General features: G+C 36.0%; 1 protein-coding gene across 1 annotated transcript in view; it reads right to left on the reverse strand.

The window, feature by feature from the left end:
• ZNF804B (zinc finger protein 804B) overlaps positions 10,564–21,841 on the reverse strand; it is a 572,217-nt gene continuing 560,939 nt past the window's right edge. The window contains exons 3-4 of the mRNA XM_005679302.3: positions 18,169–18,299; positions 10,564–14,249 (exon numbers count right to left, since the gene is read on the reverse strand). Of these exons, the coding sequence (XP_005679359.2) occupies positions 10,586–14,249; positions 18,169–18,299 (3,795 nt within the window). The 3' untranslated portion in view covers positions 10,564–10,585. The remainder of the gene's footprint in view (positions 14,250–18,168; positions 18,300–21,841) is intronic.

Raw genomic sequence — 21,841 nt, forward strand, 5'->3', positions numbered from 1 at the left:
AGAAAAATATATTGATAAGTGTGTGCATTTATTTGTATGTGTAAAGATATTATAGTCTTTCTTAAAACATTTTCATTTTTAATTAAGCATTTATAGCTTAAGAAACACAAAAAATGTGTCTCTATGATCCAAGTGTGAAAGAGTAATCCCATAAAGAGAATAATTCCATAAAAACCAAGTAATAGCATAAAAGAAAAGTCAACTGTTAAATAATTGTGCAAGTGAAAGAAACAAAGTTGAAAATAAAATCCATCACAGTGGAAATTATTTTAAAATAATCTATTTTATAATTCAATATATAATTAGAATTATTTAATTTTCTTCTAAAGTATACTTCAAGTGAAATTAAAAAAAAAATTTGAGCCCACAAACTAATTTGGGGGAAGTAAGAGAATGGCTCAGAATGTTCTCTTTAGCAGGAATATTTTGAGTATAATCAGATGAAAAAATTAAAAATTTCTTTTTAATTTAAAAAGAAGCCCTATGAATCAACAACTTGGAAATTATATTGGAGAATAACTGGATATGTCATTGATCACAGGCAAAATTCTAGGAAAAGTATTCTGAAAAGCTCTAATTTTTTTTTTTTGCTCATCCAAATATGCAAAAGTTCTTGAATATTTCAGGATGGAGATTTTACAACTTTATACAAATAACTTAAATTGTTGAGTTATTCTTCATGTTGAGTCAACACCTACATTTTTGTAGTATTTACCCTTCCTGCCTTAAAGATAATAAATATGATCTTCCACTGTATACATTTCTGTGCTACCTTTTAGATATTTAAAGTTAGAAAGTTATTCTCATATATTTCTTTTCACAGCAAGTGTTCTTCTCTTTGCAGTGCACATAATGATTTCTTTAGTTTTCATATGGCAATTACCAGAGTCTGTTCTACAAAGCATTAATTCCATGAGAGAGTGCACGGGCAAAAAAAAAAAAAAAAATGCTTTCATTACTTTTGGAAAGTCAACATATTCTATCCTTCTCCTGGAAATGTCTAGTACGTGCGGCTTGTCAAATATTCTGAGATATACCAAAGTAAAGTAAAACTACTTAACCCAATAGTTCTCTAGAATATTTAAAAATTTAGTTTTCATTTAGTTAATAATTTTTGTTAATTCACAGAGCTGATGTTATTCATCAGTGTAAAAGCATAAAATTAATCTGATCTCTTAACTGGTCACATCTGCCACTTATGCATCCAATTCAGTTTGCCAACAATTCTCTTAAATTGTGTCCTGGAACAGCACAGAGTTTTCCACAAATGGTCTATTCTATCCAAGCTCAAAAAAAAAAAAAAATCCTTATAGAATAAAAAGTACTATCTTATACTACACAAAAATATTAATTCAAAAAGGATTAGAGACTTGAATGTAAGACAGGAAAACGTGCAACACCTTGAAGAAAACACAGTATGTAAATTTCTTGACATAGGTCTTCACAACAATGATTTTCTGGATATCACACCAAAACCTAAGACAAATAAAAGGACAAATAAATAGTTCATCAAACTAAAAATGTTATGCACAGTAAAGGAAACCACTGACAAAATGAAAAGGCTAATCTATTGAATTGGAGAAAATATTTGTAAGTCATATATCTGATAAGGTATTAACATTCAAAATATATAAAGAATTCATACAACTCAACAGCAAAATAAAATTTTGTTAGAATGGCTACTATTTAAAAGACAAGAGATCAAAGAGGTGTAGGAAAGGGAACCTTCATACACTTATAGTGGGGCTATAAATTGGTGTAGCCATTATGGAAAAGACTCTGGAAGCTCTTCAAAAAATTAAAAATAGAGCTACCATATGATCTAGTAATTCTACCTCTAGATATTTGAAAAAGCAACATTAAAAACACTAATTTGAAAAGATGCATGCACTTCCATGTTCATAGCAGTATTATTTACAATAGCCAAGACATGGAAACACTCTAAATGTCCATTGATGGATGAATGGATAACGAAATGTGATATATATATATAAATGTATATATGTATATAAATGTATATATGTATATGTATACAATGGAATTTTATTTATCAATAAAAAATAAAATCTTGACATCTGCAACAACAGGGGTGAAACTAGAGGGCATTATACAAAGCAAAATAATTCAGAGAAAGTAAATACCATGTGATCGCACTTACAAATGAAATCTAAAAATCAAAACAAAGCAACAATCAACACACAAAAACCTCAAACTCGTGGATATAGAGAACAGATTGATGGTTGCCAGAGGCAGGGAGGTAGGGCTCAGAGGTTGTCAAAATGAAAGGGGTTTAAAAATACAAATTTCCAGTTATAAAGTGAATAAATCAAGGGTGTATAATGTACAGAACGGTGACTATAGTTAATAATACTGCATTGCATATGTGAAAGTAGCTAGGAGAGTAGATATTGAAAGTACTCATGAGAAAAAATTTGTAATGATGGAACTGAGCAACTGAACTGAACTGAATGTTATGTTGTTATATATTAATACAAATAATCTTAAAAACATGAATCCCTTTTTACTAATTTTATATACTTCCTATGATATAACCTAATATTTCATAACTTTTTGCAACTTTTTAAAAATCATTGAATCATATGCAGCTAGAACCTACTAAACCCTTCATTTTATTGATGAACTAGAATGAGGCTCTGTCTCCCCAATAATCTATGTGTCCAAAGCTCTGTTAATTAAAGATAAATGTAGAATTTGAAATTTATTCATGTTAAATTTTCCTTTCAAATTTTGTCCCATTTTTATCCTTTGGAATTTATCTCAATTGCATTGTGCATTCACTCCTAGTCCTGGGTTTGTGTTTTCCTGTTTGATAGACACATCTTCCATGATTTTGTCCCTGTTTATAAAAGGTTGACTGTAACAGAGTTCTACACAAAGACTTGTAAGCAGTCTCTATAACCCTCTCTCAAATTTGGAGTTAGTCCAGGTCTCAATATACCTTGCTTAATGAGTACATTTGTCATACAGTGCTGACTACAGTTCATAAGAATATTTATAAAATGTCTCTCTATAAAATGCCCATACATTTTAATGTATTTTGCTCCCAGTCACTTCACCACATCTCTGGGGAAGGTAATAAAGAAACACTACGTGACTAATGAGATACGTAATTTTCTGTCTTCTTACCTGACTCAGCAACATGTGACAGAGTTGATTACTCTCACTTCTTTGAGTCACTTTCCTTACTTGCCTGATAGGCACACACATTTTTCTGATTTCTTCCTATGAAACCTGGAAGTTCATCACGGTCTTGTTTTTATGGAAAAAAAATTCTGAAAAAGAATGGGTATATGGTTCCTTCTACTTCCACTCTTACAGTCAGAGTGACGTAGGGTTCAGTCTCTGAACCTCTTATCCATCCTACCTATCCCTGTTGATATTATTCAGGGTAATGGCTTCAGACCTTTCTATAAATTAATGATTTCTGAAATTATTTGTCCTTTCACACCTCTACTCAAACTTTGGATTCTTATTACCAACTACCAATGCAATGTTTCTACTTCAAGATTTAAAGGGATCTCAGGATAGTCAAACTAATCATCCTCCTGCAGTGTTCTGCATTTCAGTCACCAGGAAATCATCCTTCTAGTCGTTTGCACAAAAAGTATGATGTTACCTCTGATTTCTTTCTTTGTCTTATACTCTACACCCAATAGGAAGCACATTTTCTCAGCCCTACATTCAAAATATCCAGAATCTTACCTTTTCTCAATATTTCCACTAGACTAACACTGAGCAAGTCATTGCATTCTCTTGCCAGAAACACTCAAAAAATGAAAGTACTAGACACTCAGTCATGTTCAACTCTTTGTGACCCCAAGGACTGTAGCCCTCCAGGCTCCTCTGTCCATGGAATTTTCCAGGCAAGAATACTGGACTGGGTTGCCATTTCTTTCTGCAGGAGATCTTCCTGACCAGCAATCTACTTATTCATCTCTGTGCTCCAAATTCACTTCCCCAGCAACTATTCACAATGCAATAGCTGAATGAGCCTGGTAAAATCTAGTAAGAATCATGTTGCTCATCTGCCAAAATTATCCAATAGATTCTCATCTCACAGTAAAAGCCAGCCATTATAATGGTCGGTGTGATTCCCACATGATTTTGCTCCAAAATTACTTCTGTAACCTTATCTCTCACAATTCTCTGAAACCCTCTTTTCTAGTCACAGTGTTCTCATAGTTTAAGTTTGATAAGCACAGGCAAAGAGTTGTTGAAACCTGATCTTAGCCTAGAATGCTCACTTCCTTCAGGTTATTGGTGAAATATCACTGTCACAGTACAGCTTCCTCTAACTAACCTACCTAAAATTGTATTTTAGCTACTACTCCTGACCAAGCATCTTTATCTACTTTCCCTATTTATGTTCCTCAGTAGCATTTATCATCATCTAGCATAGTATTATATTATTTTAGTTGTCTATTCTGGTTTTTCAGAGAAGGCGATGCCATCCCACTCCAGTAATCTTGCCTAGAAAATCCCATGGATGGAAAAACCTGGTAGGCTACAGTCCATGGGGTCGCGAAGAGTCGGACACGACTGAGCGACCTCACTTTCACTTTTCATTTTCATGCATTGGAGAAGGAAATGGCAACCCACTCCAGTGTTCTTGCCTGGAGAACCCCAGGGACGGGAGAGCCTGGTGGGCTGTTGTCTATGGGGTCGCACAGAGTCGGACACGACTGACGCGACTTAGCAGCAGCAGCAGCATTCTGGTTTTTATTTCTATAACTCAATTAGAATTAAATTACATTATGGTATTATTTTTAGTTTTTATTATTATTATATCCACAACAGTCAGATTATTGCCTAGCACATGGTCCTTAGTACATATTTGTTAAATAAGAAACAAAGTGAATATATGAGAAAAAATAATCTTGCTTTCATATTATTTGGTCTTAGGGCACCTGTTAGAGTTACTAGTGACTGTCTTTTAATTAAAGACCATTATTAAATATTCTGCTTAAAATTTTATCTATAAATATGCTAACTTTAAATACCTGGAGTAACAGGCAAATTTGGCCTTGGAATGCAGAATGAGCAAAGGCTAAGAGTTCTGCCGAGAGAGCGCACTGGTCATAGCAAACACCCTCTTCCAACAACACAAGAGAAGACTTTACACATCACCAGACATCTGGACATCACCAGATGGTCAGTACCAAAATCAGGTTGATTATATTCTTTGCAGACAAAGATGGAGAAGCTCTACACAGTCAGCAAAAACAAGACTGGGAGCTGACTGTGGCTCAGATCAAGAACTCCTTATTGCCAAATTCAGACTTAAATTGAAGAAAGTAGGGAAAACCACTAGATCATTCAGGTATGACCAAAATCAAATCTCTTACGATTATACAGTGGAAGTGACAAATAGTTTTAAGGGATTAGATTTGGTAGACATAGTGCCTGAAGAACTATGGAAGGAGGTTTGTAACATTGTACAGGAGATAGGGATCAAGACCATCCCCAAGAAAAAGAAATACAAAAAGAAAAATGGTTGTTTGAGAAGGCCTTACAAATAGCTGAGAAAGGAAGAGAAGCAAAAGGCAAGGGAGAAGAGGAAAGACATATCCCATTTGAATGCAGAGTTTCAAGAAAGACTTCCTCAGTGATCAATGCAAAGAAATAGAGGAAAACAGTAGAATGGAAAGACTAGAGATCTCTTCAAGAAAATTAGAGATACAAAGGGAATATTTCATGCAAAGATGGGCTCAATAAAGGACAGAAATGGTATGGACCTAACAGAAGCAGAAGATATTAAGATGAGGTGGCAAGAATACACAGAAGAACTGTACAAAAAAGATCTTCATAACCAAGATAATCACGATGGTGTGATCACTCACTCAGAGCCAGACATACTGGAATGTGAAGTCAAATGGGCCTTAGGAAGCATCACTATGAACAAAGCTAGTGGAGGTGATGGAATTCCAGTTGAGCTATTTCAAATCCTAAAAGATGATGCTATGAAAGTGCTGCACTCAATATGCCAGCAAATTTGGAAAACTCAGCAGTGGCCACAGGACTGGAAAAGATCAGTCTTCATTCCAATCACAAAGAAAAGCAATGCCAAAGAATGCTCAAACCACTGCACAATTGCACTCATCTCACATGCTAGTACGGAGAAGGCAATGGCACCCCACTCCAGTACTCTTGCCTAGAAAATCCCATGGATGGAGGAGCCTGGTAGGCTGCAGTCCATGGAGTCGCTACGAGTCGGCCGCGACTGAGCGACTTCACTTTCACTTTTCACTTTCACACAATGGAGAAGGAAATGGCAACCCACTCCAGTGTTCTTGCCTGGAGAATCCCAGGGACGGGGGAACCTGGTGGGCTGCCGTCTATGGGGTCGGCACAGAGTTGGACACGATTGAAGTGACTTAGCAGTAGCACATGCTAGTAGAGTAACGCTCAAAATTCTCCAAACCAGGCTTCAACAGTACAGAACCATGAAATTCTAGAGATTCAAACTGGATTTAGAAAAGGCAGAGGAACCAGAGATCAAATTGCCAACAACTATTGGATCATTGAGGACTTCCCTGGTGGCTCAGATGGTAAAGCATCTGTCTACAATGCGGGAGACCAGGGTTCGAGCCCTGGGTAGGGATCCCCTGGAGAAGGAAATGGCAATCCACTCCAGTACTATTGCCTGGAAAATCCCATGGACAGAGGAGTCTGGTAGGCTACAGTCTATGGGGTCGCAAAGAGTCAGACACGGCTGAGAGATTTCACTTTCACTGGACCATTGAAAAAGCAAGCGAGTTCCAGAAGAACATCTACTTCTGCTTTATGGACTATGCCAAAGCCTTTGACTGTGTGGATCACAACAAACTGTGGAAAATTCTGGAGGAGATGGAAATACCAGACCACCTGACTTGCCTCCTGAGAAATCTGTGTGTGGTTCAGGAAGCAACAGTAAGAACTGGACATGGAACAACAGACTGGTTCCAAATAGGAAAAGGAGTATATCAAGGCTATACATTGTCACTCTGCTTATTTATCTTTTACACAGAGCATATCATGAGAAATGCCGGGCTGAATGTAGCACAAGCTGGAATCAAGATTGCCAGAAGAAATATCAGTAACCTCAGATATGCAGATCACACCACCCTTATGGCAGAAAGCGAAGAAGAACTAAAGATACTCTTGATGAAAGTGAAAGAGAAAAGTGAAAAAGTTGGCTTAAAACTCAGCATTCAGAAAACTAAGATTATGGCATCTGATCCCATCACTTCATGGCAAATAGATGGGGAAACAGTGGAAATAGTGACAGACTTTATTTGGGGGGGGGATACAAAATCACTGCAGATGGTGACTGCAGCCATGAAATTAAAAGACACTTGCTCCTTGGAAGAAAAGTTATGACCAATCTAGATAGCATATTAGAGACATTATTTTGCCAACAAAGGTCCATTGAGTCAAACCTATGGTTTTTCCAGTAGATATGTATGGATGTGAGATTTGGAGTATAAAGAAAGCTGAACACTAAAGAATTGATGCTTTTGAACTGTGGTGTTGGAGAAGACTCTTGAGAGCCCCTTGGACTGCAAGGAGATCCAACCAGTCCATCCTAAAGGAAATCAGTCCTGAATGTTCATTGGAAGGACTGATGCTGAATCTCCAACACTTTGGCCACCTAATGCGAATTGACTCATTTGAAAAGACCCTGATGCTGGGAAAGATTGAAGGTGGGAGGAGAAGGGGATGACAGAAGATGAGATGGTTGGATGACATCACCGACTCAATGGACATGAGGTTAAGTAAACTCTGGGAGTTGGTGATGGATCGGGTAGCCTGGCATGCTGCAGTCAATGAGGTCGCAAAGAGTCAGACGTGACTTAGCAACTGAACTGACTGAACTAAATCACTAATATCTGCATTAAATATCCTTTCTTTTATTAAAGTAGAGATGCTTGTTCTAATTTCTCTTCTAGTCTGCCTGTTTCCTCAAGAACAATTGTAATTATGAGACTTTCTTTAGGTAATTTTAATATTTTCTGTAAAATTCTCCTAAATGTGAAGATTCAAACTCATTGAAAGTGACCAGGAAATAATTTTCTCTGTATGCCCCAAATTTCCTCTCCATGTTGTTTCTACAATTTCCACTTGAAAGAATGTTTCTCCTTAATAAGGAAAGCAAAACAAAATCAGATTGAAGTGACATTATTATTATTAGATCATCTCTTCATTCATCAAAATTAAAAAAGCAATTTGTTTTGATTTCCCAATATTTGGGTTACCTAAGTGGTTTTAACTTGGTCTCTGTTCATTTTTGATTTATGGCTATTGTGAATGTACAAGAATTTTTCAGTTACTCTGAATGTTTTTCTTATTCTGTTTATATTGGGATGTTTAAAGGACTACATTTTTCTTCTCATTGAAATCTTTTGTAATGGTAGATTTGCTCATGTTATGCTATAACTTTTATAATTTCCTACTTGGAGTACAAGTTATCTTTTATTTAGATTGCAAAGTCTGTCTTCTCACAGTGCAAGAGAGTAAGTATATCCAATGAACATTTTCATCATTGATAATATAAGATAGTCATTTCCATGCCATCAATTCTTATCAGGCTACCCTGGTTAGTCAAAATTAAGTGCCCAAGTAGAGGTTCCCTGTTCTAATCTTCTGAGATATTAAATTGCCACCAAGACAATTATAAATATTAATCAGGTGCTATCTTTTTCATGATAAGTCTCCTGGTGAGTTCCTGTAATTATTCTGTCTTGGCTCTATGTCAACTTTGTAATCTGTTTTAGGAAACAGTCATTCACTTTAGTTTCCTTTTTATGTGCTGGGTCATTTGTCATCTATTTTTTTTTTTTGAAATCATTCATGTTTATCAAAGGTCTTTCATAATAACTTTTATGGAGTTCCACACAAGTATAGAATTTTTTGCTATTTAATGATTTTTTCCATTTTTTTCTATTTCTTTTAGATAAAATAGGATTTTTCACTGCCATACTCCAGTCAAAACTTCCATCCCACAAGTTTCTGGTGGTATCTAGGAAACTATGGGACTTCTTTATGCTAAAATTTTTGATTCAATTTATTCTCTGTCTCTCCCTTACCAACATCAGTTATTGTTTGCAAGTGTTAAGGACCGAATCCTTCATTTTTTCTCTTCTGTACAGAGAAATGATAATATTGATATCAAAATACATTTACGAAGATTAAAGGAGATAATGAGGGTCTAGTGCTCAGCCTGACTCTCTCAATACACAGGAGAGTTTCTGTAAGGACAGCTCTCTTACCTGTGAAGCCAAGGCTGAATAAGCCATCATTCTCAGGTTTTAGTGATAGGGAAGTTTGCATCATCATACACACAGCGGTGATGGCCAATTACCTCCAGTTTTGTTTAATTTGAATTTCTCTGAAACCTGTGCTTATGGGGGCTATGTAGTCAGACAAGTTTTCTATGCTTTTAAGAATATAAAATAATAAACTGAACTGAAGGGCTACTCAGAAACATAGATGTAAGAAATGCAAATTCTGTGGGTCAGAAAGTATTTTGAATGAATGTTTAAAATTGTTTGCAAAATTACGGGAATGGTGATTTTATTAACCATAATTCACTGCATTTTATTAGTTTCTAACAAAATTGAACAAACACACACCAAACTCTTTAAAGTTTTCTCAATAAATATCAGATAAGACTTTTGACATTTTCAATACTTTCACCTCATATGTAATTGATATACATATGTTGGCTGAACACAGATTTCTGAGAATAAAGAAAACTTAATATTTTAATCCCAATAATATTTGAAAGTTTGACCAATGTATTAAAATATTATTCATAGTATATTTTAGCTTTATTTGCATGATCAAATACTAACAATTGCAAATATGTGTTTTCTTATACCAAAATTAAATATTCTTAACTTTAGATATTGGTGATTCTTGCAAATACAAAATTCTCTTAACATAGAAGTGTGTGAAATGAAGATAACTCAATTTTCCACACAAGCTCAGCCATACAATGTGGATAAGATTGTTTTGCATTGAAGAGTAATTTTTAATCTGAATTAGTTAGAAAATTTCTTGCTATCTCTCATTTCCTATGAAAATATAGTTTATATTGGTTGAAACAGATGACATTGATTGAAAGCTTAGTAAATAGTGAACCATAGGAACTATTTTTACCACATAATTAGTTTGTTTCACTGATCTTTTATTATTACCTGATGAATAAAAACAAATGTGCATTCATTCATTCATTTACTCACTCGTTCAACGAACACCTAGAAGATAGAGTATTATGGTCCATTTAATTTTTTTAATATTAATATACCTAAATTTTTTGTTGTTTCACATTACATGAGAACTCATCCAAAAATACCCCTCTGCCTTTCTATCAAATTACTTTAAATTTGTATAATTAATTTTAGCAAATTAAGAGGTTCTTAAAATGCTTCTATTACAATATTGGCAATTCAGTTTACATTTCTATCTTGGTCACATTTTTTGCATTGCACCACCTTTTTAAATATAATAATAATCAAACCACTTTAAATACATCATTTTGTAGGTACTGACAATTTGTTTTATTTATCCAGAAGAAGGGCTTTTAGTTCAAGTGAGCTGACACATTTAAGGCCTCTTTCACTCCATTTAATGGTTGCATCTGACTGGAGCAAGAATGATGGTAAAGATCTTGACCTTGAAACACTGGTTGAATTAGAGGATTCAAGTGGATGATAGAAGTTGTAGCTGGGTTGAAGTGAGGGCCAAACAAGGTGGGGATAAATGCTGCAGGGGGCAAGGGCTGAAATGTTATGTGAGATGGGTGGAAGGGAGCAGTGGTGACTAAATGCAGGGGATGACCTGCTAAGAAAGTGGGGTGTGCAGGGATGATGGTTGGGGTCAAAGGTGAAAATGTGAATGGATTAAAACGCGGCTGGGAAAGAGGATGTAGATGAGCTATAGGGAGATGACCGTTATGAGCATTTATGGAAGCAGAAACAATATGCTGGAGGAATGTGTGGTGGATGGTGGTTATGGAAGCCTGCTGGTGACCTGGAACTGTCTGTACAGTGGAGGCCGAAGAAAAAGCAGCGGGCCCTGCAGCAGGCAAAACTCGAAGATGCTTTGATAGGAGCTGTTTCTGCATATGCTGCTGGGCTTGTAGCTGTAGGAGCTTATATTTATCTATTTCATCAGGAGAAAATGTTATGGGCTGTTGAATTAATGGAGGAGAGAGAGATTTATGACACACTTCTAAGTCATCTGCTGCTTTGTCAGGCTTCTGCATAGTTCTGTCATAGTAAGAGTTTATATTCCCCTCTGTCTGATTCATTTGCATGCTTCCATCCTGTAGGTCTAGATTCGTGTCGTTCTCTTTGGTCTCCATTGAATCAGTAATACCAATATATCTATTAGATGGAAAAGCACCAGGGAAACCATTTGGTACTGGGTCACAGCTTTGAATAGAAGGTTGGACTTCACTGATTAATGATTTTGGTTGTTCTTTTGTTGTTGAGTTCTTTTTCATGTTTGGTGAGTGAGATTCTGCTACTACATGAATTATACCTTTAGAAAGATGATTGTCACAATCAGTGCCCACTAAAACAGTAAACTCACTTGTCGGGGAACTTTTGACTTTGTTTTTATCAATCGTTTTTTGCATTGCACTGTCTTTATCCTTTCTTCTTCTGCTTTTGTTTGGTGTTTTTTCAGGCAAAGGCAATGAATGTCTGTTACAGCTTGGTGGTGTAAATGGAATTACACATTGGATTTGTGAAAGAGTCTCGGATTCATTTTTATAGCTGTTTGATGAGATCTCAAACTGAATTGATTGTTCCTGACATTTCTTGGCTTGTACTCTTTCTAAAAGGCTTTTGGCTGTCAGGGAGGTCCTCTCTCCTTCTCTAGGATTCAACTCTGTGGTATCTGAAGGGCTTCTTGAACAGTTCCTTAGAAGGTAGCTGATATTCCCAGAGTTACATTGCACGGGTTTTACTTTTCCCAGATCACAAATATGAGGGCTGTCCAAAGACTGTTGATTCCTTTTACTTTTGTTTAAGTAATACATTTTCTCTCTTGAGTGAGAGCCCAATCTACTGTGCTGAGGTCCCTGGAAATTAGATGGATTTTCACCGTTTCCAGCACAAGAAACCTGTGAGCTAAAGTCACACTGGGTGATTCTTCTGGATTTTTGCCATGAAAATTGTTGATTTTTGCCCAGTTTATGTTTTTCTCTGCAATGACCATAAGCATGTTTTGAATATTTTTCATTTTTAATTGATTCCCACAATTTGCAGCTCTTTCCTCTTTCGATTTCAGACTGTGGGCAGTCACTCTTTGCTAGCTCATCAGACAAGCAGAGACAACTGTGCTTTCGGCGTTTCCGTTTGTGCCTTTCAACTGAGTTATGTTCTCGTTTGCAAAAGTAGAGCAAATTACCTCTATCATGTCCACTGGACCCATGATTGGAATAAGAACTTCTCAAGCTGGATGTACTGGCATGGGATGTGTCTGAAGGGCTAGAACATCTATTCAGAGACACCTTCGGAGAACTTATCTTGTAATTTGCTCTTCCACATCCAGAAACCCCGCTGGTCATACTGATGTAGTTACTATTCAAAATTACACTGAAATCCTTCCCATGGTCACTGTGATCCGTTACTGTGTAAGGACTAGACTTCCAGGTGAACTGATTCCCTTCTTCAACATCCAGATGAGGATCACAAGAAATCAGTTTATGCTTTTTCGTCCTAGAGATGCAAGGAGAAAAAGATAGGCCCTCGTTTGCATCATTTAGAATTACCCTTTGGCAGCTTTGCCAATGGGCCCTTGAAGGTTCTTGAAGTTCATTACCACCATTTTTATTGTTTCCTACACAATTCTTTAGAGAGATATCAAGGTAAGCAGGCACTTCAGGATTTTTCATTTCCAAATCACTTGCGCTAAAATTACGTTCACTCATACTGGGCTCAGAATTGTTGTAGCCCAAATTATATTTCCTCGGGAAATTTTCCCAATCTGGATCAGCTATCCTCATCTTTGGTTTCAGAGACCGATTATCTTCTTGGATTAACTTTTGTTGGTCTTTAATTAAAACTGAGACTTGATTCTCCATTGTAGTCTTCATTTCTGAGGGCTCTTTCTGCAATTCTGTTTTTAAATCCTCTGGATCACGGCAATCCTTTGTGTTTCGAGAAAGCTTAAAATCAAAATATAATGGGTTGCAGCCATAAGAGATACAGGGCTCTGTTTTTGTAAAGAGAAGAAGTTCTGTTGGCCATTGGAGAGTGGTATGGCCATCCTTGCTTTTTACGTGGAGAAAAGGCAATGCTTTGGACTTCACATCATGGGGATATGCTTCTCTTATAAAACTTTGTGTATTTCTGCTAACTCTTTCTGTTTTATCTAACGATTTTTCTCTCTTCTCCTTTCTGGACTTGGGATTCAGATAAACTGAACTGCTTTGTTCGCTTGGCTCTATTGATGGAAACTCATCCAGACATTCAAATATCCTGGCATCACTATGCTTGTAAATGTTTGTTGGGCTAGAGGAAACATTGACTTGGCATGAGTGATTAATGTGGTTTTCTGAAGTGTTCTTCAATGTGTTTTTAGTTTCCTTTGCTCTGCTGGAAGGAGTAAAATCTACATCTGAAAGATGAATGTTAGATTTACTGAATGAAGCATGAATGCCAATCGAACTTTCCAGCATTTCATCAACAAAGTCATTCTTGTCTTGCAAAATTTGAGAGTTTATGGAGAGGGTATTGTGCAAAATACTTTCCAGATGGTTTGATGAGATGTTTATATCTTTTTCCTTAGTGAGATGTGTATCTTCATTTGCAAACCTGCAGCACATACATTTCTCTGCGGTTGATTTTGTTTTGTAGATGGGTGACTTATTACAATCGTGGGTTTCTTCCATGTTCTCACTGAAAACTGATGCTGAAGATTCTAATTTTAGATGCACTTTTTTGGAAAAAGAAAATGACACTCCCGTCCTATGATTTGCATTGCTGAGATCTGAGGATGTTTGTGGTACCCTATTTCCAAACAAACGACATCGGTCTGTTTGCAACTGGTGTCGATTTGCTGTGGTGGACCGCTGCTTATCGGCAATGCTTCTGGAGAGATTCTTTCCTTTAAGGAGAAGAGCATTCTTCATGCATGTTATCTTTCTACCATTCTTAACTGGGAAAATTCCTTGCTGAAGTTGTTTTTCTATAGCTACTTTGGGGGCTTTGTATGCTGGTCCATTTCCAGAAACACTGTAAATAAAACAAATATTTAAATATTAAGACATCAAATTTGAAATCTTATCTATATATGAACATTTCATAGTGTATGATGATGGGTTCTGATACTATTTTTGAAGTATGTCTATTGCAATATAACAATTTCACTGCATTTATGTAACAGTATCTCTATGTTTTATAGTAGCTATTTCTAAAATGCTTTGCTTAAGTCAGTTTTTTTGAAATTAGCAAAAAGCAATAGCAAGCGAATATCTTATGCTAGTGCTGCTAAAGAAAATGAAGCATTGTATTTATATCAAAATATGTCCCCCAGAGACTACTAATTCTTTGGAATATAGATTTAACCTTATTTTGCAAAGAGTTTTCCAATTAGTGCCTTCACTTAAATAGGAGAAAAAAAACGGAAATGAAAGTCACTTCCAAAGCATAAACCTATCTCTTTTATTCACTTTTTTAGTTTAAAGTTCAGTTCAATTCAGTCGCTCAGTCATGTTCGACTCTTTGCGACCCCATGGACTGCAGCAGGCCAGGCTTCCCTGTCCATCACCAACTCCTGGGGCTTCTCAAACTCATGTTCATTGAGTTGGTGATGCCAAGGTCAAGCACTATATAATTTTTGTTTCCTCAGTCTTAAAATCCGTTCATGTTTGTTTTCTTATGAAACAGGGTAATTAGTTCTATCTTTATGACTTGTCACTAATTTGATCAATTCTAAGAAAATAACACACATTTTTACATGCCACCTCAATGTCTTCAATTAGTCTGAAACCCTTTTTTTAGCTTCTTACTCGTCAAAATATTTTCCTTTTATCTTTTTTTGCATATATATGTTTTATCTTTTGACAGATTTTAAAAGATTATTCTTTTGAGCTTGACTACCAATTCAATCAGAAACTAGAAAGGGTGATACATAAAATAGACGAAACTCTTTAGATTAAAATTTTCTCTAATGTTCTGTGAAACACCTACTACAAAACAAATTTTATTGCAGGGGAAAGCAATACAAATTGCATCATTGTGAGCTGGCTTTGTTTTCCTTTTTCTTGCTTTGAGCTGACTTGCTTTCAGCTTTGCTTGTTGGTTTTGAGCTGGCTTTCTTTTTCTTTTTTATTTTCCCTCCACAATTTTGGACATGCTTTGTTGACCTTTTCCTATTTTAGATTTTTACTTCATTTTTATGCAGTCATTTATTGCTTGAGCAAATAGTACTAAAATAACAGATATCTTTTTCACATGTAGCATAAATTCTAATGGGGAGGAGTCCTTTCCTAGCCTTTGTTCTGACAAATTCTTTCTTATTGCTTTTACTTAACTATTTGATCAACTGCCATAGAACTCTGGTGTCATGACATTCCTTGTGTTCAGCAAATTTTATTGCTTTCCTTCAATGTCGTTATATGTTTAATATTATAGAGACATATTTAATTAGCCTACTCTTATTCGTATTGAAACAAATCCACTTGTGTATTTCCATGATTTTATTAATTTTCCTTTTTATGCATATTTTGTTATGCTTATTTCAAACAATGAACTATGTACATATACATAATTTACATGTATATATTTTATTATACATATACATATACATATGTGGAGCTTCCCTGATAGCTCAGTTGGTAAAGAATCCACCTGTAATACAGGAGACCCCAGTTTGATTCCTGGGTTGGGAAGATCTGCTGGAGAAGGGATAGGCTACCCACTCCAGTATTCTTGGGCTTCTCAGTGGCTCAGCTGGTAAAGAATCTGCCTGCAATACAGGAGACTTGGGTTTGATCCCTGGGCTGGGAAGATCCCCTGGAGAAGGGAAAGGTTACCCACTCCAGCATTCTGATCTGGAGAATTCCATGGGCTACAGTCCATGGGATCACAAAGTGTTGGACACGATTGAGCAAATTTCACTTTCACACTCACATGTACATGTATGTATATGTATTTTATTATACTTAATACATACAAATAATTATGTGTATATCTCACTTTACCAAGCTATAGTTACAAACTGATTTCTTTTGGTTAATTTTTTCCAGCATTTCTGGGAACTTATAATTCAACTTCTTCAGCTCAGATACATTTTCTTCTCTGATTTATCTGATTACTGCCCTTCCCTATCCTAGTATATTATCCTAGAATTTATACATTAAATTTATTTGCTCTCATGACTATATGCTTTGGTCCTATTACTTATATTAATACTCTACTTCTTTTAGTCTCTTGTTCTAGTTCAGAAAAAGAATTTGTTTTTAATTTCTATTTTATGGATTCAATATTTTTCAACATCCAATCTGTTGTTTATTATATCCATATGGATTTTGTTTTACAAATAATAATTTTAGTTACCAGTCTTTAATAATTTCAGACAGCTCTTTTTCCATGAACTAATAATGCCTGTAACTTTAGAGTTGTATTCTTGAATATTGTGGAAAACTAAATTTGGAAAATATTTTAAAGGGTCTGCTCCTTACTGCAACTATTTCATAATGAAAACTTTTCTCTTATTCATCACATTGATCTCCTTTCTTGAATTATAAGGAATGAGTGAGGAGAAATGTAGAAGTGTGACAACTTTCATAATAACAAAAGAATCAAAATCCTGTGCATTAAGACTACTCCTATTTTTATTGTTGTGTGACTTTAAAGAACCTATCTAAAGGGTCTCTCTACAGTGAGACTTGCCCTGCTTTTATAATTCGACTTTTTGTACTTCATAATTAATCATCCAGGAATTAACACATTCCCTCAATTATCTCCTCCTTCTAAGCCCTGCTTTGACAAGATATACTGTCTGATATCTTATTGACAATATGTTTGATCTTTATTGTGTTGACAAGTAATAAGTTCAGTACCAGTTATGTGTCCTGTTTCTGTGGTTGCATGTGCCCTAAAAATATGCATTTTTGTATTAACCTCACCTCTGGACACATGGTCTTCTAACTATTATTTTTTTGTTTATATCAAATTTCTCACTTATTTTTTAATATTATTTTTTTTACATCTTTATAAGCAAATTAAAATATTCTAAATAGTGACAAAAATACTTGAGTAGTTGCAAGGTGAGTGCCAACTGAAACTTAATTCAAAATTGATCCTAAAAAATATTTTCTTAAAAGTAAATATGAGATCTAATATTTTATGCTATTATAATTGAGTCATTCACTCCCAAGTTTACTGTATATTGTTTCTCATTTAAACAGTAGGAGTTTAAATTTTGGCATAGAACTACAAATGTCACAATTCACCAGCTTGCTGTCAGCTACATTAATTAGCTACATTAGTGCTCTACAGTATGATTCATATGAACACAAATCACAATCTGCAAGTGTAATTGAGCTCCAGGTACTAATCTCCTTACTACAAAACATTCAGGAGTTTCGAGCTCATGTAAAACTGCTATTTTTCAGCTACAAGAATGTATCAGTGTAATGCTTGTTACAATTATCAGTTTAAATGGCACCATGTGGTAAATTTAACTGCATTAATTATGTCTTGTTTGTCATACAGACAATGATAGTGCCATTTATTCTAGTTTCAGGTGTGTACAGAGGAATGCACAGATTTATTTCCTCTCCCAGAAGATGCATTGTTACTTATGACTTTTTAAAAATTAACATTACAAGACAAAATAACTGTGAAGCACTATAGAGATACATAAGATACGTATAAATCACCTGGATACAATAAATGCCTGTATATTAGAATCATTCTTGGGTCGTTTCATTAAAGAACACATTAACAATATTAGGCAAGAAAAAACCCAGATGTCAAACTCATTAATTTATAACCCTTTAGCTATTAAGAATATGTATCTTCAGATATATCTGTTGATTGATTATAATTTGTTTACATTGTTTAGAGAACCAAACAAATATATCATTGAAATTTCCTGAGAAGCTGAAGAGAGTTTTGAACCATCTGAGGCACCTTGAATTCTTACCATTCAGACTGTTGCTTTAACTCAGCCAGCTGATGAAGTCGCTTAAGTGCTTTTTCTTGTTTCTTTTCATCTTTCCATGACTTGGAAGCTACATTTCGAGCAAATTCACGTTGCTTTAATTCTTTCAGTCTCTGTGGACAAAGAAGTAAAACAGAAAGGATGCTATAAATAAGCTTTTCCATCCAAAAGCTTCATTATTAAACTCAGTCCAAGGTACAGAGGTTACTTTCTGGATAGGGAAGCACCTTCTCCATCAATTCTCTTCTCTGCTTCAAGATCAACTTAGTTGTCAACTGGGATGTTTATCAAAGCTTGTCACAATCACTACAGAATTGTACTGCAAAGCTGGACCCCAGTCCTTACCAGGACCACCCTGGGTATGTAATTGCAATCATCTCTGTGCCTGTGAAAACATAAGTGGAGGATATTGTGCAATATATGAATGGGTATAAAGGGAGAGAAAGTTATGCAATGCACTTTCTTCCATGCAATGTCACCAGCTCTCTCACTTATAAAACATAACTACTCTTATTCCTGAAAATTGCTGAGATGAAATACACTGGGTAAAATGAGCTTATTTCAGTAAAGAAATCTGTTATTGTGTAAGATTTGCTCTAAATGCAATTCTTAATTCATTTTTTTCTCTCATGGAGATATTTATCCAACTCTGATTTCTATATTGTATCCAGGAGGACAAGAATGGGTCAGGGATTTAAATTCAGGATAGAGGTTTGGCCTACAACTTCTTTTAATTAATCTTGTCTCTAAAAGAATTGCCTTATGTGAAGACTGAATGCTACTCATTACCTGTTTGGATCACTACTTCAGAATATGGCATTGTGCTTAGTTGCTCAGTTGTGTCCAACTGTTTGCAACCCCATGGAGTATATCCCGCTAGGCTCCTCTGTCCATGGGGATTCTCCAGGCAAGAATACTGCAGTGGGTTGACATGCCCTCCTCCAGGGGATCTTCCCAACCCAGGGATTGAATCCAGATCTCCCACATTGCAGGCAGATTATTTTACCACGTGAGCCACCAGGGAAACATAATGATAATGAACAAATTGAGATACAGCCACAATCAAATGAGCATCTTGAAGTTTGGGGCTTAATCCTGATTTAAGAGTATATTTAAAGAGTAGCCTTCTTAACCCATATAAATGATTTTAAACTGCCTGAAATCTGTGTCATTTAATCTGTGTTTATTTCCCAAATAAAGTATAAAAAGACATTTTCCAGGAAAGGCAAAATAGGCAATTATATTATGGTAGACTATTTCTCACCTACAGAATAAGGACCAAGACCTTTAATGATCATTAATTTCCTTTTTGAAAGGGAACATGTTCAGAGGAGATTATAGTGAAATCACTGTTTCCAGGCTAAGTGTTTAAGGAGGGAAACAGAATACTCTATCAAAGAAAATATTCTGAGCAGAAAGAGCAAGAGTTTCACAGAACTAGAAACAACCACAGAGAGAAAAGCAGAGTCGACCTAAATTTGGTTTTTGACAAATGCTTCAGGGCCTTTTTAAAAAATGAAAAACTAAAAAAAAATAAAAAATAAAAATTAAAAAAAAAACAACAACAACAAAAAAAAAACAGGAGTCTTCAAAAAATAAAATTATGGCCCATGTGTTATCAGGGGAAAAAAAAAAGAATCAACAACTCTCTAGAGCTGATAACCCTCTAGAGCTGTAAGACCTAAACTTTAAAGCCTTGGTCAGAAGACTTGAGAGGCTTATAAAAATCCCCATTTCTCCTTACCCTCCTACTCTCACCTCCTCAGCCCCCATATGCATAATTATCTAGTTACTGGGTTTAGTTATCTTATGAGCAAAGACATTTTGGAAATTGCCCAGCATAATATAAGAGACCACAGAGAATGCAGTTCAACTGAGTGAAAGAGAGACCGTGGCTACTTTAATAAGAGGAGATGGATTTATTTTATTCTTTACTCTCAATTACTACTGAACATAAAATACTCTATGATATATTTGTTTAATATTTGATATTCAGTTCAGTTCAGTTCACTCGCTCAGTCGTGTCCAACTCTTTGCGACTGCATGAATCACAGCACGCCAGGCCTCCCTGTCCATCACCAACTCCCAGAGTTCACTCAGACTCATGTCTATCGAGTCGGTGATGCCATCCAGCCATCTCATCCTCTGTCGTCCCCTTCTCCTCCTACTCCCAATCCCTCCCAGTATCAGAGTCTTTTCCAATGAGTCAACACTTCGTATGAGGTGGCCAAAGTATTGGAGTTTCAGGTTCAGCATCAGTCCTTCCAAAGAATACCCAGGACTGATCTCCTTTAGGATGAACTGGTTGGATCTCCTTGCAGTCCAAGGGACTCCCAAGAGTCTTCTCCAACACCACAGTTCAAAAGCATCAATTCTTTGGTGCTCAGCTCTTTTTACAGTCCAAATCTCACATCCATACATGACCACTGAAAAAACCATAGCCTTGACAAGGACCTTTGTTGGAAAAGTAATGTGTCTGTTTTTGAATATGCTGTCTAGGTTGGTCATAACTTTCCTTCCAAGGAGTAAGCATCTTTTAATTTCATGGTTGCAATCACCATCTGCAGTGATTTTGGAGCCCAGAAAAATAAAGTCTGAAACTGTTTCTACTGTTTGCCCATCTATTTCCCATGAGGTGATGGGACCGGATGCCATGATCTTCGTTTTCTGAATGTTGAACTTTAAGCCCACTGTTTCACTCTCCTCTTTCACTTTCATCAAGAGGCTTTTTACTTCCTCTTCACTTTCTGCCATAAGAGTGGTGTCATCTGCATATCTGAGGTGATTGATATTTCTCCCGGCAATCTTGATTCCAGCTTGTGCTTCTTCCAGCACAGAGTTTCTCATGATGTACTCTGCATAGAAGTTAAATAAGCAGGGTGACAATATACAGCCTTGAAGTACTCCTTTTCCTATTTGGAACCAGTCTGTTTTTCCATGTCCAGTTCTAACTGCTGCTTCCTGACCTGCATACAGGTTTCTCAAGAGGCAGGTCAGGTGGTCTGGTATTCCCCCCTTTCAGGATTTTCCACAGTTTCTTGTGATCCACACAGTCAAAGGCTTTGGCATAGTCAATAAAGCAGAAATAGATGTCTTTCTGGAACTCTCTTGCTTTATCGATGATCCAGTGGATGTTGGTAATTTGATCTCTGGTTCCTCTGCCTTTTCTAAAATCAGCTTGAACCTCTGGAATTTCACAGTTCATGTATTTCTGAAGCCTGGCTTGGAGAATTTTGAGCATTACTTTACTAGCATGTGAGATGAGTACAATTGTGCGGTAGTTTGAGCATTCTTTGGCATTGCCTTTCTTAGGCAACTATGGACAGAGGTTCGTGACATTGTACAGGAGACAGGGATCAAGACCATCCCCATGGGAAAAAAATGCATGAAAGCAAAATGGCTGTCTGAGGAGGCCTTACAAATAGCTGTGAAAAGAAGAGAAGTGAAAAGCAAAGGAGAAAAGGAAAGATAAACATTTGAATGCAGAGTTCCAAAGTATAGCAAGTAGAGATAAGAAAACCTTCCTCAGTGATCAGTGCTAAGAAATAGAGGAAAACAACAGAATGGGAAAGACTAGAGATCTCTTCAAGAAAATTAAGAGATACCAAGGGAACTTTTCATGCAAATATGGGCTCGATAAAGGACAGAAGTGGTA

Source organism: Capra hircus, chromosome 4 (genome assembly GCF_001704415.2).
Source record: "Capra hircus breed San Clemente chromosome 4, ASM170441v1, whole genome shotgun sequence".
In the NCBI taxonomy this organism is placed as follows: Eukaryota; Metazoa; Chordata; class Mammalia; order Artiodactyla; family Bovidae; genus Capra; species Capra hircus.